A 20,044-nucleotide genomic window follows, 5' to 3' on the forward strand; every position below is an offset into this window, starting at 1 on the left:
GCTCCTCCTGGGCCTTCAATTCTAGGCCACTTGGGCTTTGTTGGGTTTGTTACGTGAGCTGAGATCAGAGATAGAAAAGTGCTGAGGTTTGTAAATGCAGAGCACTGACCTGACTCTCCCTAAGTGGGTTAACTCAAGCTGAGAGAGATTCTCATGTCTACCCAGTAGACTCTAAATTATTGCCAATTTTTGTGATGAGCCTGGTGATATTTGGTTCAATTCTAGGCCACTTGGGCTTTGTTGGGTTTGTTACGTGAGCTGAGATCAGAGATAGAAAAGTGCTGAGGTTTGTAAATGCAGAGCACTGACCTGACTCTCCCTAAGTGGGTTAACTCAAGCTGAGAGAGATTCTCATGTCTACCCAGTAGACTCTAAATTATTGCCAATTTTTGTGATGAGCCTGGTGATATTTGGTTCATGCTTAGGTTCTCATGTAATCAGAGAATTCCAAGAGCTGCACCTTCCTAAGGTTTCAGAACTTGTTTCCCTCCCTGTTTCTGGAAGAATTTACAAATCATAGAATAGAATCATAGAATCAACCAGGTTGGAAGAGACCTCAAAGATCATCGAGTCCAACCCTACTGTGGTCACTAGACCATGGCACTAAGTGCCACATCCAGTCTCAGCTTGAAAACCTCCAGGGATGGTGAATCCACCACCTCCCTGGGCAGCACATTCCAATGCCTGAGCACTCTCTCCATAAAAATTCTCTTCCTAATATCCAACCTTACCCTCCCCTGGCAGAGCTTGAGTCTGTGCCCTCTTGTCCTGCTGCTGGTTGCCTGGGAGAAGAGACCAACCCCCACCTGACTCCAACCTCCTGTCAGGGAGTTGCAGAGGGTAATAAGGTCTCTCCTGAGCCTCCTCTTCTCCAGGCTGAACACCCCCAGCTCCCTCAGCCTCTCCTCATGGCACTTGTGCTCCAGTCCCTTCACCAGCCTCATTGCTCTTCTCTGGACCTGCTCCAGCACCTCAATGTCCCTCCTGAACCTCAGAAACAACTCCTGAGCGAAGCAGGGAGGGAGCAATAATTTATCAGTTTTAAAAGCTGATGATTCAGGCTGTGAATTTGGAGCACCCAGCAGCTTTCAAAGCAAGGCCTCTGTGTGTGCTCACAGTGACCCACTGCTGCCCACACATCACTGATATGTTTTTTTGGATGCTTAGGCCACAGAGTGAATGTGTTCTGCCTTTGTCTCCCAGGGCTGCTCCATGAGCTCCCATGAAAGCAGCGTGTGGAGGTTCCTCCTTCGGTTTCTGCCTTGCCAGCCAGAGTGGCAGCTGTGTGATGTGTGGTTAGCTGAGCTCCCTGAACAACATGCAGCCCTTGTCAGATGCACTTGGAACAAGGCAAGGCTGTGCCAAAAGCCATCAGGCGCCCTGTGTGCTTCACTTGGAAAACCTGAGATCATCAATGTAGAGAAATTGTCACAAAACTTTTGGTCAATATTTGGAGTTTCAGCAGGGGAAAAAAAAGAGAGAAAAAAAAAAGGGATAATAATTTCCTGTTTTGAAGCATTTCTAGAAATGCAGAGTTTGGTAAGACAGCAGCCCTGCACTTCCCACAAAGTAAACAAAAAGTGTAAAGTAATGCATTTTTTCTCCCACCACTAACACCCAGAACTCAGACTTGCACTGGCTGCTTCTCCTTCACCAGGAACCTCAAAGTGTAAACACCACACAAGCCCCTTTGAAGGGAGATCTATAGCCCTTCAAATGCCACTCCAGAGCTGTTACACACTGCACAGCAGTTTGCTTGGGTTTGGACCAGCAAGTGCAGGCAGGTGGGCAGGTAATGCTGAAATTGCAGCTGAAGCTGCTCAGAACAAGCAACGAGGTGACAGAGCAGCCACAGCCTCCCTGAGTGTTTGCAGAAGTTAACCTTCACGCTGGTCCCACCCAGAGCAAGCAGCAGCCAGCAAAGCAAAGCAACCCACTGGTTTGCATATGGGTTGATGGACCCCAAAGCCTCTGATTCAACCTGCAATCCTGGCAGATGGCAATTTCAGCCAGGGCTGGGCAGCTGCAGGGCCCTTGCAGGTGCTCACCAGCTCAAAGGGAGAACTTGAGTGGAGTTACCAGTTTAGTCACAACTCTGAGCGCTTGGTGTTGTTTTTTTTCTCCTCAGGAGGCTCTGTCGGTGGTGAGCGACGACCAGTCCCTCTTTGACTCCACGTACAGCACTGCCACTCACCTCCCCAAGGCAGATATGACAGCCTCAGGGAACCCTGACTATGGGCAGCCCCACAAAATCAACCCTCTGCCCCCACAGCAGGAGTGGATTAACCAGCCTGTCCGTGTCAATGTCAAAAGGGAATATGACCACATGAATGGATCAAGGTAAGGAAAGCTCCTTTCCACCATCTACTGAGGTTTAATCATAGAATATCCTGGGTGGGAAGGGACCCACAAGGCTCATTGAATCAACCTCTGAGTCTAAATCAAGTCCAAATACAAGCAAAGAATGTATTGCCCATTTGTGCTCTTGTCCAACATGTCAACACACTCCACTCTTGGTGCAGGACCATCTCCCACTCTCCCTGGAGATGCTTTGGCACTCATTTAATGCCCTCATGCACTTCTGCAGGATGTACCCTACCAGTGCCCATGGACACTGTACAGACTATTTTTACTACTACTATCCCTATCCTAGGGATAGGAAACTGCCAGCACAGAGTTCATGCTGCAGATGCTGTTGCAAATGACACATTTCATCACCCAGATCAGCATCCCACAGATGTGCCATGGTTCAAAGGGTTCACAAAGGTGCTCAAGCAGTAATAGTGTTTATACCAGTGCCCCAGGGTGAAGCAATGAAAGCTGCATTGCTGGACCTTAAGAGCTTCACTGGAGGGCACTTCTCACTGCATCTGAGCTAGGTTTGTGCTCTACCAGGGCAGAAACAACCCTGTGAAACTGGAGAGCTGTTTGATGGAGAAGTGAGAAAGAGGAGACTGAGCTGCTTTAAGGCAGTCTGTGAGGTGTAACAAAACAACAGGCCTATACCCACATCTGCTGTGTGGATGTAGATGATCACACATGAGCCAAAGAGCTCAGGAGCAGATGGGAGCAGTGATATTAACCATCACAGTGTCACTGGTTGTGATGCATCCTCTCCAGCTCGGGGCCAAAGAGGCAGCAGACTGATCCCCATCCTTTGTAATTAGAGCTGGTGGAGAGGAATCATTTCCTTGTTCAATGAGAAACTGAATGACTTAAAATCATTTTATTTTCACAGCTCAGGTTGTCTCTTTTGAAAACATTGTGGCAAATCCAAAGAAAAAAAATCACCTTCATGGACAAAATCCTTAGGTGTAGAAATGTCAAGTTTTTTCAGTTATAAATACATACAATATAGAAAAACTCTTATTTTTTAGCATTGGGTTTTAGAGTTCATATTGATTTTAAGTTTGATTCTCATTTCCAAGTCACAAACATCTCTAAACATGGGTACAGTGTAAATAGAGGACAGTTAAACCCTCAAGGGTTTTTCTGCTTTAGGGCTTCTGTAACAGCATTTTTTCCTGGTTTCTGAGAACCAAGCAAAGTGCAGAGCTGGAAACAGAAAGCAGCTTTGCACTTTCAAACTTCTACAGTGAGTGTTAAAGACATCAAACAGCAGCTTGTTTTTTTTTTTCCTCGTAAGTATACAGTAGATGCTGATTTCACTCTAAGATAAAGGTCTTTGCAGCAGTTGCTCTTTCATGGTGATCAGTTGTAGGCTGAGTTCGATCTTGCCCTGATTGCACCTTAGTATCATTTCTTGACTTCAGAGAAACGAGGTGGATTTTTGAACTAGTATTTCCAGCCTCAGAATTGAAGCTGAAACATGGCAAAATGAGTTATTACCTGAAAAACACCATTCCTGGAGAACACAGACAAAAGGATGTCTTGAAAGTGCTGGTTGGGGTTTTTTGATAGTCATGAGGACTAGCTTTGGCTCCCAAGGTTATTAAGAGGAAGAGGAGGAAGCCCTTTGTAGCATTGCCAGGCTGCCCACATCAAGGCCTGGTTGGATGGGGCTAGAAGCAACCTGGTCTAGTGGAAGGTGTCTTTGCCCATGGGGGCAGGGGGTGGAAGGAGATGAGCTTTAAGGTCCTTCCAATCCAAACCAGTCTAAGATTCCATGATTGCATCAGCTGCTCACATCCAGAGTGTCACACTGACCCACACAGAGTGTCACACTGACCCACACAGAGTGTTTCCTCTTATTGTCTGTCCCACTTGAGAGGATTCTGGAGGGCCAAGGGAACAAACATCCTCTGAGCTGCCATAAACAGCATTTGTGCTCTCCAGACTCTGTAAGCACATGTTGTGTGTAGATTCTCTGTGTCTGTATTAGTGTGTATTCTCAAAGTCTATTGGTGAGACACTGTCCCAGGTTGCCCAGGGAGGCTGTGGCTGCCCCAACCCTGGCAGTGTTCACAGCCAGGTTGGCTAAAGCCTTGAGCAACCTGCTCTGGTGGGAGGTGTCCCTGCCCAGGGCAGGGGGTTGGCTCTGAATGATCTCTAAACTCCATCCCAACCCCTAAAACTCTATGATTCTATGTAACATTCTCATTGTCTGCTTGTACTTTGGAGTGAAACATACTGGGCTGTCCTTCTGTTGTGATCTTTGTGTGACAATTTCCTCATCTGTCCAGAAAAAAAGGGAAATAATACTGCTTGGACAAACTGATTCATTAACAACTCTAAGTGCTCTGGTAGCCATGGAGAAAGGCCCTCCAGAAGTCTGTTTATTCTGGGCAAAGAGGAAATCCTTCTTTAGGGGTTTGCTCAAGATAACAAGGTTCTTAGGAGGAAACTAGATGTCCTCAGTATCTCTAAAAGAGGGGTAAGGACTTCCCCACCTGTCAGAAGACTGTTTTGAACATCAGGACCAAGCACTGCAGCAGCTCCAGCCTTGCCCTTTGATAATGTGTTAGCACAGGAGCTTCAATGTTCTTAGGAGAAAACTAGATGTTCTCAGGGTATCTAAAAGAGGGCTAACAACTTCCCAAACAGTCAGAAGAAAAGACAGGACTGTTCTGAATGTCAGGACCAAGCACTGCAGTAGCCTTGCCCTTTGTGTTAGCACAGGAACTCCAACCCATCCAAGCCATGAGAACATTCACCTGATTTCTACATCCTCTCCTCTTATTCATGGCTAAAAATGTGCCCTTCCCATGTCCATCTCAGTCCATGGTGATGGACTGAGCTACTCTGTTTTCTTGGTCCTCTGCCCATCAGCTGCTTGGCAAACCCACACGTCTGAGCAGCAAACACCCATCTCAGTACAAATGAACTTCAACTGTGGGCTGAAAAACAAACCCTGTGCCCCTCCCTCCCTCTCTCCTGCCTCTCCTGCTCCCTCTTGTTTCTCAAGGACACTCTGGGACCGATTTCCAGCTGCCTCATTAGCAGGGGCAGCCTTTATTCTGCTTTTCACCTGTACTTGGAGCACTGCTGTGTGGAGAGGATGGTTTGTGTACTCTGGACAGGGATGGAGCTGCAGGGACCTGGCAGGGAGGAGCTGAGGGCAGTGAGGGACAGTGTCCCTTTTTCTTAATGACCAGAAGCAGGTCTGACTGTGTGATGAGTTGGTTTGGTGCTCAGCAGGGTGAGAGAGGTGATCTTTGAAGAACCTCTCCAAGCCTCAAAGTCCTCCAAGTGCTAAACAACATGGAAAACTCAACCAGTTTTCTACCCCATGTCAGGTTTTCCTGCTTTACTCCCAAATTGGAAAGAATTTCTTAGATAACTGTATGTAGGGGATGTTCAAGCAGGGCCAGGGAGCTATGTTTTGGGAGAGAAGATGAGACTTGTGTATTATTGCAGATTCAGAAGTTGAAATTGCAGGAATGTTTGTAGTATTATCAGACCCAGATGCAGGTTATGGCCTCAGAATCTGCCTTCCCGGACAGCAGCTTGCTCAGAGTAAAAACCCAGGGCTACACTTAATCAAATTTATAAAACAAAACAAACAAAATCTTTCACATTTTCTATCCCAGTGAATAAAGGAGGAGGATTATTTAGACAAACACTGGGTAAAGTTTGACTCAATTTATAGTCCATGTAGTAATAGATTTTTTCCTTGTATTTTACATAAATTCCAAATGCAAAGAGTCAACTAAGCAACAGAAGGTCCAAGCCTTGACTGTATTTACTGAGCTGCCCCTGATTTGCATTTGTAGCTGAACTCAGAGGACAATTGTTTAAAAGACCTCACAAAATTTGCCTGATCTTCAAATGTGCAAGGACATTCTAACATGCTGATGTGTGCATGGATGTGGGCAAAGTTCTCTCTGCAATTCCAGCTGATGGGATGGATTTTGTCCAGCTAAAATAATGAAGTCAGTGCTTTGAAAACGCTTTGGAGACATTCTTTGGAGACATCCCAGAGCAGCTGTGGCTGCTCCATCCCTAGAAGTGTTCAAAGCCTGGTTGGACAGAGCTTGGAGCAATGTGGGCTAGTGGAAGGTGTCCCATGGAAGGAGGTGGAAGGAGATGAGCTTTAAGATCTCTCCTAACCCAAACCAATTTGAGACCCTATGATTCTGTGATGCTCCTGCTTTAGAACATTAAATAACTCCAAGTTTGAGAGACCTCAGTGGGTTTTTGTGCCACAATAGCTGTCTCACACAACCCGAAGGGACCATGTGTGATGTGTGTGAGAGTGAAATCCCTCCGAGCAGCGTGTGAGCCCTCTAGTGGGATCTGCTGGGCTGCTGTGCCCCAGCCCGAGCCGCTGAGCATCTCCTGTTTGCCTTTACCTGCCTGGGATAAACTCCCTTCTTACAGACCCGACCCACCCCTTGTGCTTTTCTCATGCAGTCCCAGGTTTCTAACCTCATTTTGTCCATCCTTTTGACAGCCTTACCATCTCTCTGTGAGCCTCCTCTTGAGGAACAATCCCAGTATGTCTGTTCTTACTTCCTTCACTGAACAGCAAAAAAAAAAAAAAAAGATATTAAGATATTTCAAGTGGGAAGATGAAAGCTGAGATGGCCAAATAGGGCCTTATACCAAAAATAGCAAATTTAAAATGAAAAGAGTGTGGGAAGAAAGGAGGAATGAAAGGATAAGAAGAAAGGAGGAAACATCCCCCTGCCCACAGCTAAGTCAGGTTCTGAAACCCCTGAAATCCCTTTGTTTGTTCTTTCTAATGGAAGCCAAAGGTGATTCCTAGACAGAGCCTGGGACAGTGATTGTTTTACTTTCAGGTACCTGGAACTCAGGCTGAAGCTGCACAGAGGATTTATTAGTCAGTGCCAGGCAAGCTACTTGGCTGTTTTGGCCTTTTTCCCAAAGCACCAAGCTCTTGGCATCCCCAGAGACTGTACTGGAGCAGCTGAAACCAGGAGTCTCTGGACAGACAGTGGGAATGAGTGCTGCTTCATATTCCTTGGACTCTGCCAGTGCCACAGGGAATATACTCCAGGGATGCTGTGAAAGCAGCCTATATCCTGTGTAGATCCATGTTTTCTGGCCAGAGGCTGAGCTAACCCAACATGTAGAGCCACTCCAGAGTCTGGGAGCTCTGTGCAAAGTCAAGGATAAATCTGGATCTGAAATCCCTCACACAAACCATTTCCAGTCATAAGGAAATCTGTATATCAATCTCAGCCTGTTTGTAGGTGAGGCATGAGCTAAGGAAGGAGTGCTATTCCATGAATACACTATTGATGGAGAGGACTTCCCTGTTATCATTTGATACATTGAATTCTTCTCTGTGTGGCCACAGCTACATCCACTTTCTGCTGGGGTAAATCCCTTGCCTTAGGCTGGGGCTGGACACAGTAATAGGCATCCAGGAGCTGCAGAGATGATTCAGTCTGGATAGTGTTTGGATCTGGTAGGAAATTCTGGGTTAGAGGGGACAGAAAATTAAGGATCTTCCCACTTGCTGTCACTAAAGATTTCATGGTATTTTCTTAAGGACGGTTCAATCTCCTGCCCAGTTTGGATAATTCTCTTCCCAGTTATGTCTGTCCAATGGGGTTAGCTGTGGATCCAACCATCCTAAAAAGTTCCACAGAGGGAAGGGAAACAGTTACACACCCACATGGACACAACAGTGTCAGGTCCATGGAGTGCATTTAATGTCCTGTAGGAATTAACAGAGTAGCTTCTCTCCCCACAGTGGTTGTTAGGGGAACCTCAGTCCCTTAAAGTGCTCTTCAGATCTTATTTTCAGATCTTTTCTGATGCTTGGTTGTCTGTTTTGGCTGCTGAGATGCACAGAGCAAGGCAGGGTTTGGGCAGGGTCCTAACTGCCAAACCAAGAGTCTGTGGGCTGAAAAATCATCACAAAACCACCAAGCAGATATCTTACAGCACTGGTGTTATTTTTGTTACTCTGCTGTATGGGTCATGTGAATGTGCACAGTGCTGAGCAGAGAGCAGAGACAGCCAAGGACTCTGTGGTCTGTTCATGTGTGTCATTTCATGCCAGCACAAAGCATGGATAAGCTGTTTAGAAGATGTTATTATCCAAGAGTCTGGTTATTATAGAATCACAGAATCCCAGAATGGTTTGGGCTGGAAAGGACCTTAACACTCATTTTGTTCCACCCCTTGCCATGGGCAGGGACACCTCCCACCAGCCCAGGTTGCTCCAAGCCCCATCCAACCTGGCTTCTTCCCAATATCCCATCAATCCCTGCCCTCTGGCAGTGGAAAGCCGTTCCCTGTGTCCTGTCCCTCCAGGCCCTTGTCCAAAGTCCCTCCCAGCTCTCTTGGAGCCCCTTTAGGCACTGGAAGGGGCTCTAAGGTCTCTCTGGAGTCTTGTCCAGGCTGAACACCCTTAGCATTCCCAGCCTGGCTCCAGGGCAGAGCTGTTCCACCCCTCAGAGAATCTCCATGGCCTCCTCTGGACTCATTCCAACAGGTCCATGTCTTTCTTGTGTTGGGGACCCAGAGCTGGAGGCAGCACTGCAGGTGAGGTCTATAGTGGAACAATATCCCATAGGTCTGTCTGAGTATTATATACGTAACCATAAACAATGTGTGTCTCAACTGCAGGGGCTATAATCCAGGGAAATCCAACTCTAGAGCAGGGGGATGGGAGTGAATCCCCTAGAAGGACCTTAGGCAGCACCTGGGACACACTGTCTGCAGGGAACTGTTGTGTCTGAAGGAGGGAGAACCTCACCCCCAAGGCAGGTGGGAATCCATACATCCATGTGTGCTGGCTCTGCCCTTCCAGCTGGGCTGCCCACACCATTTAACACCAGCAGCTGGTCCCCAGGCAGGGCAGGGAAGGAGGTTGGTCACCTGGGGAACCCCAGAAGCACAGATACTCTCCCAGAGTCTTCTCAGGACAGCCTGGACCCCAGCAGAGAACAAGCTCCTTTGTACTGCCTCGAGGCTTTTTCTCAGCCAGTACAGGCAGCATTTAACACCTGACACGGAGTATTTCAGCAGAGAAAAAGCAATGATCACATTCCCTGTGAAATCCTGTGTCCCTGCAGTTGCTCAGGCTCTCCTCAGCCTGCCACGGGGACATTAAGCCTTCAGCAGTTTGCCTCTCCCAAGGCAGATTTTGGTTCCCTGCCTGGAAAAACAGTAGGCGAAATAGTAAAACCTTAAATTCAAACATGTGTAAGTTATACATCTTATTTCCATTTTCAAGCAACATTCTCCTAGTAAGACATGAGGAAAAAATTACCATCTGCCTTAGAATATCTCGGTGGAGCATTTATCTCCCAGCCATGATAACTAAGCTGCAGTAATTTCTCCCTCCCACCCCCCCCAGTTCAGGTTAAGAAACAAATTTGTTTAGTGTCCTAGCTTGGAAGTCTTGCCAGCTGCACTCAGAGGGTGGGATCTGCTGCACTGTCACAGGTCTTCCCCTGGAAATGCTTTCCTCCCAAACCACTTGGCTTCTGGCAGAGCAGGAGGATAGGTCTGTGATTAAAGCAGTGGCCTAAGCTGCTCTGAGTATGAGCTCTGGGCTTGCTTGGACTAGCACATTTATTCACCCTTGTAAAGGTGAGGGCAATAACATGTCCTTCCCTGGGATGTTCCTCAGGCCTGGGAGCTTCTCTGACTGTGGCACTGTGGACTGGTGTTTTAGGTGCCTAAAAGCCCTTCCCTGGGATGTTCCTCAGAGCTCTGTGTGTGTGTCAGGCTGTGGACTGGTGTTTCAGGTGCCTAAAAGCCCTTCCCTGGGATGTTCCTCAGAGCTCTGTGTGTGTGTCAGGCTGTGGACTGGTGTTTCAGGTGCCTAAAAGCCCTTCCCTGGGATGTTCCTCAGAGCTCTGTGTGTGTGTCAGGCTGTGGACTGGTGTTTCAGGTGCCTAAAAGCCCTTCCCTGGGATGTTCCTCAGAACTGGGATGTTCCTCAGGGCTGGGATGTGCTGTATGCCTATGTTAGGCTATGGACTGGTGTTTTAAGTGCCTAAAAGCCCTTCCCATGGATGTTCCTCAGGGCTGGGATGTGCTCTGTGTGTGTCAGGCTGTAGACTGGTGTTTCAGGTGCCTAAAAGCCATTCCCATGGATGTTCCTTAGGGCTAGGATGTGCTGTGTGCCTATGTTAGGCTGTAGACTGGTGTTTCAGGTGCCTAAAAGCCCTTCCCTGGGATGTTCCTCAGAACTGGGATGTTTCTCAGGGCTAGGATGTGCTGTATGCCTATGTTAGGCTTTGGACTGGTGTTTTAAGTGCCTAAAAGCCATTCCCATGGATGTTCCTCAGAGCTGGGACATGCCAGGCTGTGGACTGGTGTTTTAGATGCCTAAAAGCCCTGCCCTGGGACATGCCTCAGAGCTGGGATGTGCTGTGTGTGTGTTTCAGGCTGTGGACTGGTGCTGTAGGTGTCTAAAAACCCTTCCCTGGGATGTTCCTCAGAGCTGGGATGTTCCTCAGAGCTGGGATGTGCTCTGTGTGTGTATGTTAGGCTGTGGACTGGTGGTGTTAGTGCCCAAAAGCAGGAGTTACTACAGCAGTTGGAGGAAAAAATGATCTGTGCTCCCTATCTGTGGTTTGGAGGCTCCCAAGTCTCCCAGAGCAGCCAGAGAAAGCCTATTGCTTGCCATGGGGCTGCATGTAGGCCAGGTCTTAGCACAGTGTCACCTGAGTCCTAGCACAGTGCCACCTCGGCTGCTGAATGGTCCCTCCATCACCTCAGAAGTTAACTGGGCCCAGAGCTCACACGTTGCTGTGATCTGTAATTCTTGACTCCTGCCTCAGGCACCCAAGAGTTCTAGATGTCCTCTCCAAGCAGTGAACTGTGGCACTGTTAGGGACAGAGAAGATCAGTTATGTTCAGCTTTGTGTAAATTAGACTGATATATGCATATATATAATTAGACTGATTTTTATAGTGCAAATAAAAATTGTGGTACTCTTATACTCTTCTGTGGCTGTCCTGTCACTTTGGCCTGGGTCTGTTGAGTTCTTTGCTAATGACATGGAGCAGGGAGTACCTGTGCTCCTGCTGAGCTCTGTGGGAATGCCTTAGCACACCAGGTGAGCAGTGCAGCCCCTCTGTCAATGGACAGGCTCCACTCTAACAGGAAGATTGTTTCAAGACAGTGCAAGAGTGAAACAGCCCAACAATTGCTCCTGGGAGCATCCAGCTGTATCTGCAGGGTTGCTAAAGTGCACTGAGCAGCAGAGGATGAAGGGGAGTGAGGGGTGTAACCCACAGACCTGTGTGATAAGCACTTGCTCTTTATCTGGTTTGGGAGTTTGGTGTTTCAGAGGGATTATATATGACCTGACAGCTACCATTGCCTTGTCTGGAAGTCATTCTTCTTTGAGATTCCAACTGTTTTGATTCACAGAGTTCCCCTGTGTGAGCCTTGTGATTCATAGATCACCTTGTGACATCCATGGGATAGGTCAGGAATGGCCTCTCCCACATGGGAAGAAACTCCCCTTAACTTTCCACCTTCAGGATCTTTGCCATGTCTGTAACCCAAACCAGCAGGGATGGAAGGGGCAGAAGGATGATGTCAGCTGTTTCCTTTCCCATTTCAGGGAGTCTCCTGTAGACTGCAGTGTGAACAAATGCAGCAAACTCGTTGGAGCAGGGACAGAGTCCAACCCCATGAGCTACAGCACCTACATGGATGAGAAGAATGGGCCTCCTCCCAACATGACCACCAACGAGAGGAGAGTCATCGTCCCAGCAGGTACCACCACCACCAGGCTCTTTGTGTCATGTTCTGGAAGAGCCACTGGACAGATAAGGCTTGTTTATCCACACCCTGAGGAATTCTCTTTCTTACAAACCATGTAAAGAGTAAGGAAAATATCAGTTTGTGGCCAGAGGGAATTTCCCATGTTGCAGTATATAATCTGGATCAGGATAAGAAGTGGATAACTAGTGTTTCTTCTTGGTTTTTCTGGGTGGGTTTTGTTTTCCTAGAATGAAGTGGTGTTTTGGTGTGTTGAACCAAATCCACCTCCCATCATGTGTCAGAGCAGAATCTGCTTCCTGGGACACTCAGGGTATGATCAAAGAGCACAGTTCATAGGCAAGAACAAGCATGAAGTGAACCCAAATTATAAGTCCCATGATGCTCTCAGGATCCAGATGCACTTTCATGTCACGTTGATGGATTCAAAATGACCTACTTTGTTTTCATTTTTTTGTTAGAAGTAGAAACCCAGAAAAATTATATTTTGCAGGAACTACATTACCCTTCCAAAAATTGTTACACAGAAACATTCCTGTCCAGTTCTGTTTGTATTTGAGAGCCACATCTGCTGTCTGGAATTGGCAGGATGCATTGGATACATTTGGACAAGTCAGGGGTGAGAGCTGCTGTGGAGGCAACTGGTGAAGTCTAACCTGGAATGAGGAGTCTTTTCCCTGTGATATTTATAAACACCATCCCCATAAACAGGCAAGGCCAGGAACCTTCCAGCAAAGGAGCCAAGTGTTGGCCCAGTTGATGGCCCAGAATTCCCACTGATTTCCAGGTTTCACCCCGTGCAGTGAGGGTTGCACCAAGGGCTGTAGCTGACCCAAGCAGACAAACTGTTGGCAGGAAGAAATGTACTCGTGGAATTTAGCTCTGATCGTGGCCTGACCATGAACACATGACAATTCCCAAGCATTTGTTTGCCATTTAGGATGAAAGGGAAAAGTTTGAACTGAATGTAGTGAAGGGAAGCCAATAAAAGATTGACAGCAAATCTCCAAGTAGCATTTAAGCTGTTGTTGGGATCTGTTTGGAGAGAATGGCTGAGCTGTTTGGTGGCAGCAGCAGATCTGTTTCAGTGTCAGCTCTGCCTCGAAGGTGTGAGTTGGTACCAATCAGTCATTGTGTTACTAAAGTCATTCAAAAGGGAACATTTCTCCTCCTCCTCACCATGTATTGGAATGTGCTGCCCAGGGAGGTGGTGGATTCACCATCCCTGGAGGTTTTCAAGCTGAGACTGGATGTGGCACTTAGTGCCATGAGCTAGGGACCACAGTAGGGTTGGACTTGGTGATCTTTGAGGTCTCTTCCAACCTGGTTGAGTCTATGAGTCTATGATTCTATGCTCTTCATGCATATCTCAAAAGACCAAGGTTGGGCTAAAGCTGAACTAGAGGTTTCAAATCTCCTCTTTGAAGGAAAGTGAAGAAAAGGATTTTTCCCCCCTCATGACCATCCACAAATCAAACCCTTGAGATGCTTGTGAAATCGCAGAAATTTACCAAACTTTGGGAGACAATACTGAATATCATCCCAGATCTCTGGCTGCAGGATCTGAGGCCCAAGCCATCCAAGAAAGGCATTTGGATATGCTAATATAATCCAGAATGGAGATTTATAGTGCATTAGAGTGAAGATAAGCAAGAATAATGTCACATTAGGCTTACAATGGTAGTAATAATGAACTCTAAGCCATGTTTCAAGGAGGCAGTTTTGCAGAGGCTATTCAATGGCTTTTACAGTCCTTAAAGAGAGACCACAAATTCACTCTGCCCTCTAGATATTGGGGGCTTTTCAAATCTCAATACAAATAAGTCTTTCAATTAGGAAAAAAAAAGACTCCTCCCTTGAATACTTGCATTGTAAAAATGTTCAGCCCTTTGCCAGTGCTTAGAAAGCAGAATTTGAATTAATTCTTGCCAAAACATGAAGGAAATCCATCTGTGGTTCCCAAAGCAGATTTGCTAAGGTTTGGGGCTGTAAGTTCCATAGGGAGAATTCAGCTTTGAGCAACCCACATTTACTGGGGATTCAGTGGGGAAATGCCACACTTATAATTTCCATATTCCTTGGGTTGTTATTCTGGAATTCAGGTGCCCAGGGATGTACCAGGTACAGGCACTCCCTGACCCTTTGTGCCCAGGGATCCTCACAGCTGAGCACACACAGCCCTGGGCCAAAGCATCATGTTATGCACTTGAAAGTATGTGGCAGAGGCATTTCTTGGGATCATGGTGGGAGTGACTGAAAATGTCTGGGATCACAGTGGGGGTGGCTGAAAATGACTGGGATCACAGTGGGAGTGACTGAAAATAACTGGGATCACAGTGGGAGTGACTGTAAATGACTGGGATCACAGTGGGAGTGACTGGTAATGACTGGGATCACAGTGGGGGTGGCTGGGGCAATACTGGGTGTGACTGGGAGCCTGTGGGACCATGCTGGGAGCTAACTAGGGACACAGTGAGATCATACTGGAATATGTATGCACATGGGGGGACTGGCACTATGCTGTGGCTGCTGGGAGTGACTGGGTCTATACTGGGGGTAAGTGGCAGTGACTGGCACCAAGTTGGGATGACTGGGATCATACTAGGATCATATTGGGAGTGACTGGGACTATGCTACAAGCAACTGGGAGCAACTGGGCTCACTCTGCTCAGAGTGTGCTGTGTGATGGCTGTGTGTTCTGGCCCATGTTCTCCACTTCTTGGGTCCTGAGGTGTTTGAGGCTTGTCTTAGAGCAATGCACCAGCTGTTCAAGACAGATCCAACACCTCCAAAGTTCAAACTTCACTTTGCAATCCTCTCCAGCTGCAATGGGACATGAATTTGCTGCTTACACTCCAAAATGGGAGACATGGGGAGCAGCAGCACAGGAAACATCTGAAAACACAGATATGCTCTGAAAATGACTCTGGAAATGGTATCATGGCACCAATTCTTGCTGGGCCTTTCTGATCTAATGCTCTCCTCAAAACTGAAAGGCTGATTTCTTTTTTTAACTCCTGCTGCAGCAAAACCCTCCCCATGGGGGCTGAGACTCCAGCAGGGATCAATCTCTCCCTGACGTCACTGCCAGTAATAAAGCTCCACAGCTGGAGCTGTGCTGACAGTCCAGAATGATGCAGGAGACAGTACCAGCATTGCCCTCCAAGAGCTGTGTGGGTTTTCCAGGGTGAGCAGAGGTAGAATCCTATTCCTGTCAGCAGGATGAACAGCTGTGACTCACAGCCATAGCAAGCTGCTCTGCTTAAGCAATATGACTTTTTTGTTCAGAGTCCCTTTGCTGCCTGGAAATTCCAATATCCTCTGAGCTTACAATGCCAGCTGTGGAGCCTTTGTAATGCACTTGTGAGGGCTGCTGGGACTTACACAGCCCTGATGGCATTCTACAGCATGGCAGAAACAAAGCTGGGACAGGCAGACCCTCCCAAAGGGATGAAATTCCTTTAGGAAACATCAACAGTCACAGTCAAACATCAGCAGTGTTGTTGTTCCCAGCAGAGCAGTAAGATTCAGGCAGGTGGGAGACACTCAAGAGAACTCACCTTGAGCCCTGTCAGACCACTGTCAGTGCTTGTTCTTCCTGGCAAAACACACTGAAAACCGTGAATTAAATAGATTTGGTTGTGGAGACAATGGTTAATGTTTTGACTTTGGAGCTTCTTGGGGAGGGCAACTCTAGGGATTGAATTGTGTGCGTGTGTCTCATCCTGGAATCGTAATCCTAAAGCCAAATTGAAAGAGTTGTGGCTGTTCAGCCTGGAGAAGAGAAGGTTGTGTGGAGACCTCAGAGCAACCTGCCAGGAGCTGAAGGGGCGCCAGGGAAGCTGCAGAGGGACTCTGGGTTAGGAACTGCAGGGACAGGACAAGGAGGAATGGGGAGAAATTGAAAGAGGGAAATTTAGATGAGATCTTAGGCAGAAGTTTTTCCCTGTGAGGGTGGTGAGACACTGTCCCAGGTTGCCCAGGGAGGCTGTGGCTGCCCCAACCCTGGCAGTGTTCACAGCCAGGTTGGCTAAAACCTTGAGCAACCTGCTCTGGTGGGAGGTGTCCCTGCCCAGGGCAGGGGGTTGGGGCTGGATGATCTCCAAGGTCCATTCCAACCCCTAAAATTCTATGATTCTACAATTCTATGACTGGGCTGCAGTGAGTGCTAGAGGCTTGAGGCATGTGTGTAACTCTCCTTTGTCCTTCCCTGCCAGATCCCACCCTCTGGACCCAGGAACACGTGCGCCAGTGGCTGGAATGGGCTATAAAGGAGTATGGATTAATGGACATTGACACCACCATCTTCCAGAACATGGATGGCAAGGAGCTCTGCAAAATGAACAAGGATGACTTCCTCAGAACCACCTCCCCCTACAACACAGAATTTCTGTGGTCTCACCTCACTTACCTCAGGGAAAGTAAGTATTGCCCTGACTCAGCTCAGCTCTGTCATGACATGCTGATAGGAGAAGCTGCTGTGGGGATTGAACTTCTAGGGCTCTTTTTGCAGGCTGAATAGTAGCAAGAGTGAGGGAAAATGAAGAAAGGCAAGCAGAGAGCAAACATGGAAGCAAGGAATAAAAGTGGATTGGAAAGTTACCCTGAACTCAGATGAAGTTACTGGTGTTATCAGGGAGGTGGAGAACTGAGCAGGACTCTTGAGATCAGATATTCTTACAGTTAATAAAGACATCTGTGGCTATATGATAAAAATACATTTACTGTGGAGATTAAACCAAACCTTAACTGATGTGTCACAAGCAAATCATTCCATAACTTTGCAGTTAGTGGGTTGTGCACTTCCCCTGAGGCTTCTGGTCAAGCCTTCATCAGAACAGGACCCACAGCTGGCCAGAGCTGGAGACTTCCTAAGTTCCTGGAGGCCCAGGTTGGTTGGGAAGAGGCAAAAATACAAGAGTGATTCTCCAAATGTAAATGTGCAGAAGTAGATGTCATGCAAATGACCCAGGGCTTATAGAGAATGTTTGTGGACACTTTCTTGCAACTCTCTGTCCCTACACTAGAGTTTGGGATGGATCCAATAATCCTTCTGCTGTATTAAGCCCCAAACCCAGAAGCTGTGAGCAATCTGCTGAGCTGCTTCTGGAAAAAGTACTTCCCCAGCAGCCCAGACAGGAAAGGTCACTTTATGGGTACAGTTCTTTATCTGGATAACTGGATACTGTTTCTTCTCTATGCATACAGTACAGGCAGAGAGTCAGATTCAAACTTTTCCAAGACTTCTGTGCAACCATGAGTATGTCCATAGCTTCCAAGTGTCTCCTCTTCATCTCCAAATTGGAGCTAAAATCATCTCCTTTCCTCACAAAGGTGTGCTCAGGATAATGGTGCTATGATGAGGCTTGAGAACTGAAGCTGAGTCCCACATACTTCACTACTTTTTCAAGCACAGCAGCTTTTATAGGACTATAATTATGTAGGGACTCAAAAATCAGGAGGAGGTGCCATAAATCAAGGTGAGAGGGAAGAGAGAGAAAGAAAGAGGTGTATTTTCTCCACTAGAAAATCAAATTGTGCTGTAAAGGCAGCTGAAGGTGTCTCCTCTGGCCAGTGCAGTGAGGCAGAGACACAGCATTGATTTAGGGTGTTCCTTCAAAGCTGTTGAGTGCTGTCTGTCCCTGCCTCTGCTAAGTCAGTGGGACAGGAGTTAGCTCACAGATGGGTGCCTCTGTTAGCTCCACCTTTATTTTTTCTGAGAAGTTGAGCCAAGGAAATGATTCACAACAACTAACCCAATGGTTGGATTTGAACCATTTTCGTCCCTTATGACCTCGCAATAAAATCATTTCCCATCCAAAAGCATCGGTGAATTTCAGGCTGTTTCATCAGCAAAAGCTGCTGCTGCACAGGGAACTTTCTAAGTAATGTTAGTAGACAGAATGACACACTTTTATGGGAAATGGTGAGGCAGTTTGTGGAGCTGCTTGGGCCAAACCTGCTGACTCTGGCTGGGCACATCAGGCGCTTGGTAACCGGAAACGGTGCTGAATTCCCACAAGATAATGCTCAAGTGAGACATTGTAGTGTCTTATTGATAACACTTGAGAATAGACAGAGCTGTTTGGTTTTGTATCAAAGAACCAGGCTGAGTTTGAAAAGCTTGGCACGAGAGTTTCATAACTTCATAGTATGTGAAGGGATTAGAATGGAGCTTAGAGATGATCCAGCCCCAACCCCCTGCCCTGGGCAGGGACACCTCCCACCAGAACAGGTTGCTCAAGGCTTTAGCCAACCTGGCTGTGAACACTGCCAGGGCTGGGGCAGCCACAGCGGCCCTGGGCAACCTGGGACAGTGTCTCACCACCCTCACAGGGAAAACTTCTGCTTAAGATCTAATCTCAGTTTCCCTCTTTCAATTTCTCCCCATTATTCCTTGTCCTGTCCCTGCAGTTCCTAACCAAGAGTCCCTCTGCAGCTTTCCTGGAGCCCCTTCAGCTCCTGGCAGGTTGTTCTGAGGTCTCCACACAACCTTCTCTTCTCCAGGCAAGAAGAGTTTTCCTGTTGCTTTAGCTCCAGAGAGCATCTCCAGGGTAGTCTCCAGTGTTAGGTGTCCAGTTATTTGAGGTGTTCAGAGTCAGTATCAAAGCAATTGCATTGTTGGTCTCATGGCATAAGCCTAAAGGACCTGGATTCAATGATCACCTTTTCTATTTCCTGTGGTCCTGTGGCTCAGGAGTAAATTCCTGATTGATCCCTCCTACCTGAAGTCTGGTCAGACTGTTCTCCATTTATACAGAAGAAGCATCAGGGCACATTGACATCCAGGGTATCAGTCCCTGAGTTCCCACCTTGTCTCTAAATGTCTGAAATCAGTGGGAATAAACTGCTGCCTCAGTTCCTCTATGCCTCAGTTTTACTTTTGTACATGGGAGCAGTTACCTGCCTTCTTACTGGTCCCATCCCTTGAGATGGCAAATCTGTGGAACAGGGATTATGCCTCATGTTGCTCATGTCTCAGAGTCATGGAATCATAGAATCAATCTGGTTGAAAGAGACCTCAAAGATCATGCAGTCCAACCCTACTGTGGTTACTAGCCCATGGCATGAAGTGCCACATCCAGTCTCAGCTTGAAAACCTCCAGGGATGGGGAATCCACCACCTCCCTGGGCAGCACATTCCAATGCCTGAGCACTCTCTCTGGAAAAAATCTCTTCCTAATATCCAACCTAAACCTCCCCTGGCAGAGCTTGAGTCTGTGCCCTCTTGTCCTGCTGCTGGTTGCCTGGGAGAAGAGACCAACCCCCACCTGACTCCAACCTCCTGTCAGGGAGTTGCAGAGGGTGAGAAGGTCTCCCCTGGATGGAATCCTGACACAGTCACAATATTTCAGTGCTGCTGCAATAATGACCCTAAAATGACCATAAAACCCTCATGTCCTACCAGGGCGATGCCTACAGGGATTCCTGTGCTATTAACACACTGCAAAACCCAAACAACTTCACTGGCTTAAGGCAAATGACTCCTTGTTCACATGGAGCATTCAATCCCAGGCCATCCCCAGCTTTTATGCTTCTGCCTTTTTCTGTGTTGAGCCCAATACGTCATGCAAGTGCTGTGCTGATTAAAGCAAGCTCCTGTGTGCGTGGAGGTCGGCAGCCTCGGAGACATTCCTTCCCCTGCAGCTGTTCCCAGTGCTGCCTAAGGCCAAGCTGCTTGAGGATTGCTGCTGAACTCCCTGCCGGAGTAACGCCTTCCAAAGGAGCTGATTGTTTTTCCAGCCTGACTTCCAGCGGATGTTTAGTGCTGAGCCTCTGAGCTCAGTGCCATGGGGAGATGGGCTTTTTTTTTTTTTCTGGGAATTTCCCCCCTTTGGAAGGCTGTTTGTTACAGAGAGGTCCAGCTTTGCTCCTGCTTAGGGTGGGGGATATGTGATCATAGAATCATAGAATCAACCA

The 20,044-nt window shown here is 47.5% G+C and overlaps 1 protein-coding gene across 1 annotated transcript; it reads left to right on the plus strand.

The window, feature by feature from the left end:
- Positions 1-2,131: 2,131 nt before the first annotated feature.
- Positions 2,132-16,545, plus strand: LOC103806892 (Friend leukemia integration 1 transcription factor-like; the record flags this gene model as incomplete). The annotated part of the gene is made up of 3 exons (XM_009079602.1): positions 2,132-2,340; positions 11,964-12,118; positions 16,342-16,545. Coding segments are annotated over exons 1-3 (490 nt in total), but the record flags the coding sequence as incomplete, so codon positions are not given.
- Positions 16,546-20,044: the final 3,499 nt, after the last annotated feature.

This window comes from Acanthisitta chloris, unplaced genomic scaffold, assembly GCF_000695815.1.
Source record: "Acanthisitta chloris isolate BGI_N310 unplaced genomic scaffold, ASM69581v1 scaffold39357, whole genome shotgun sequence".
In the NCBI taxonomy this organism is placed as follows: Eukaryota; Metazoa; Chordata; class Aves; order Passeriformes; family Acanthisittidae; genus Acanthisitta; species Acanthisitta chloris.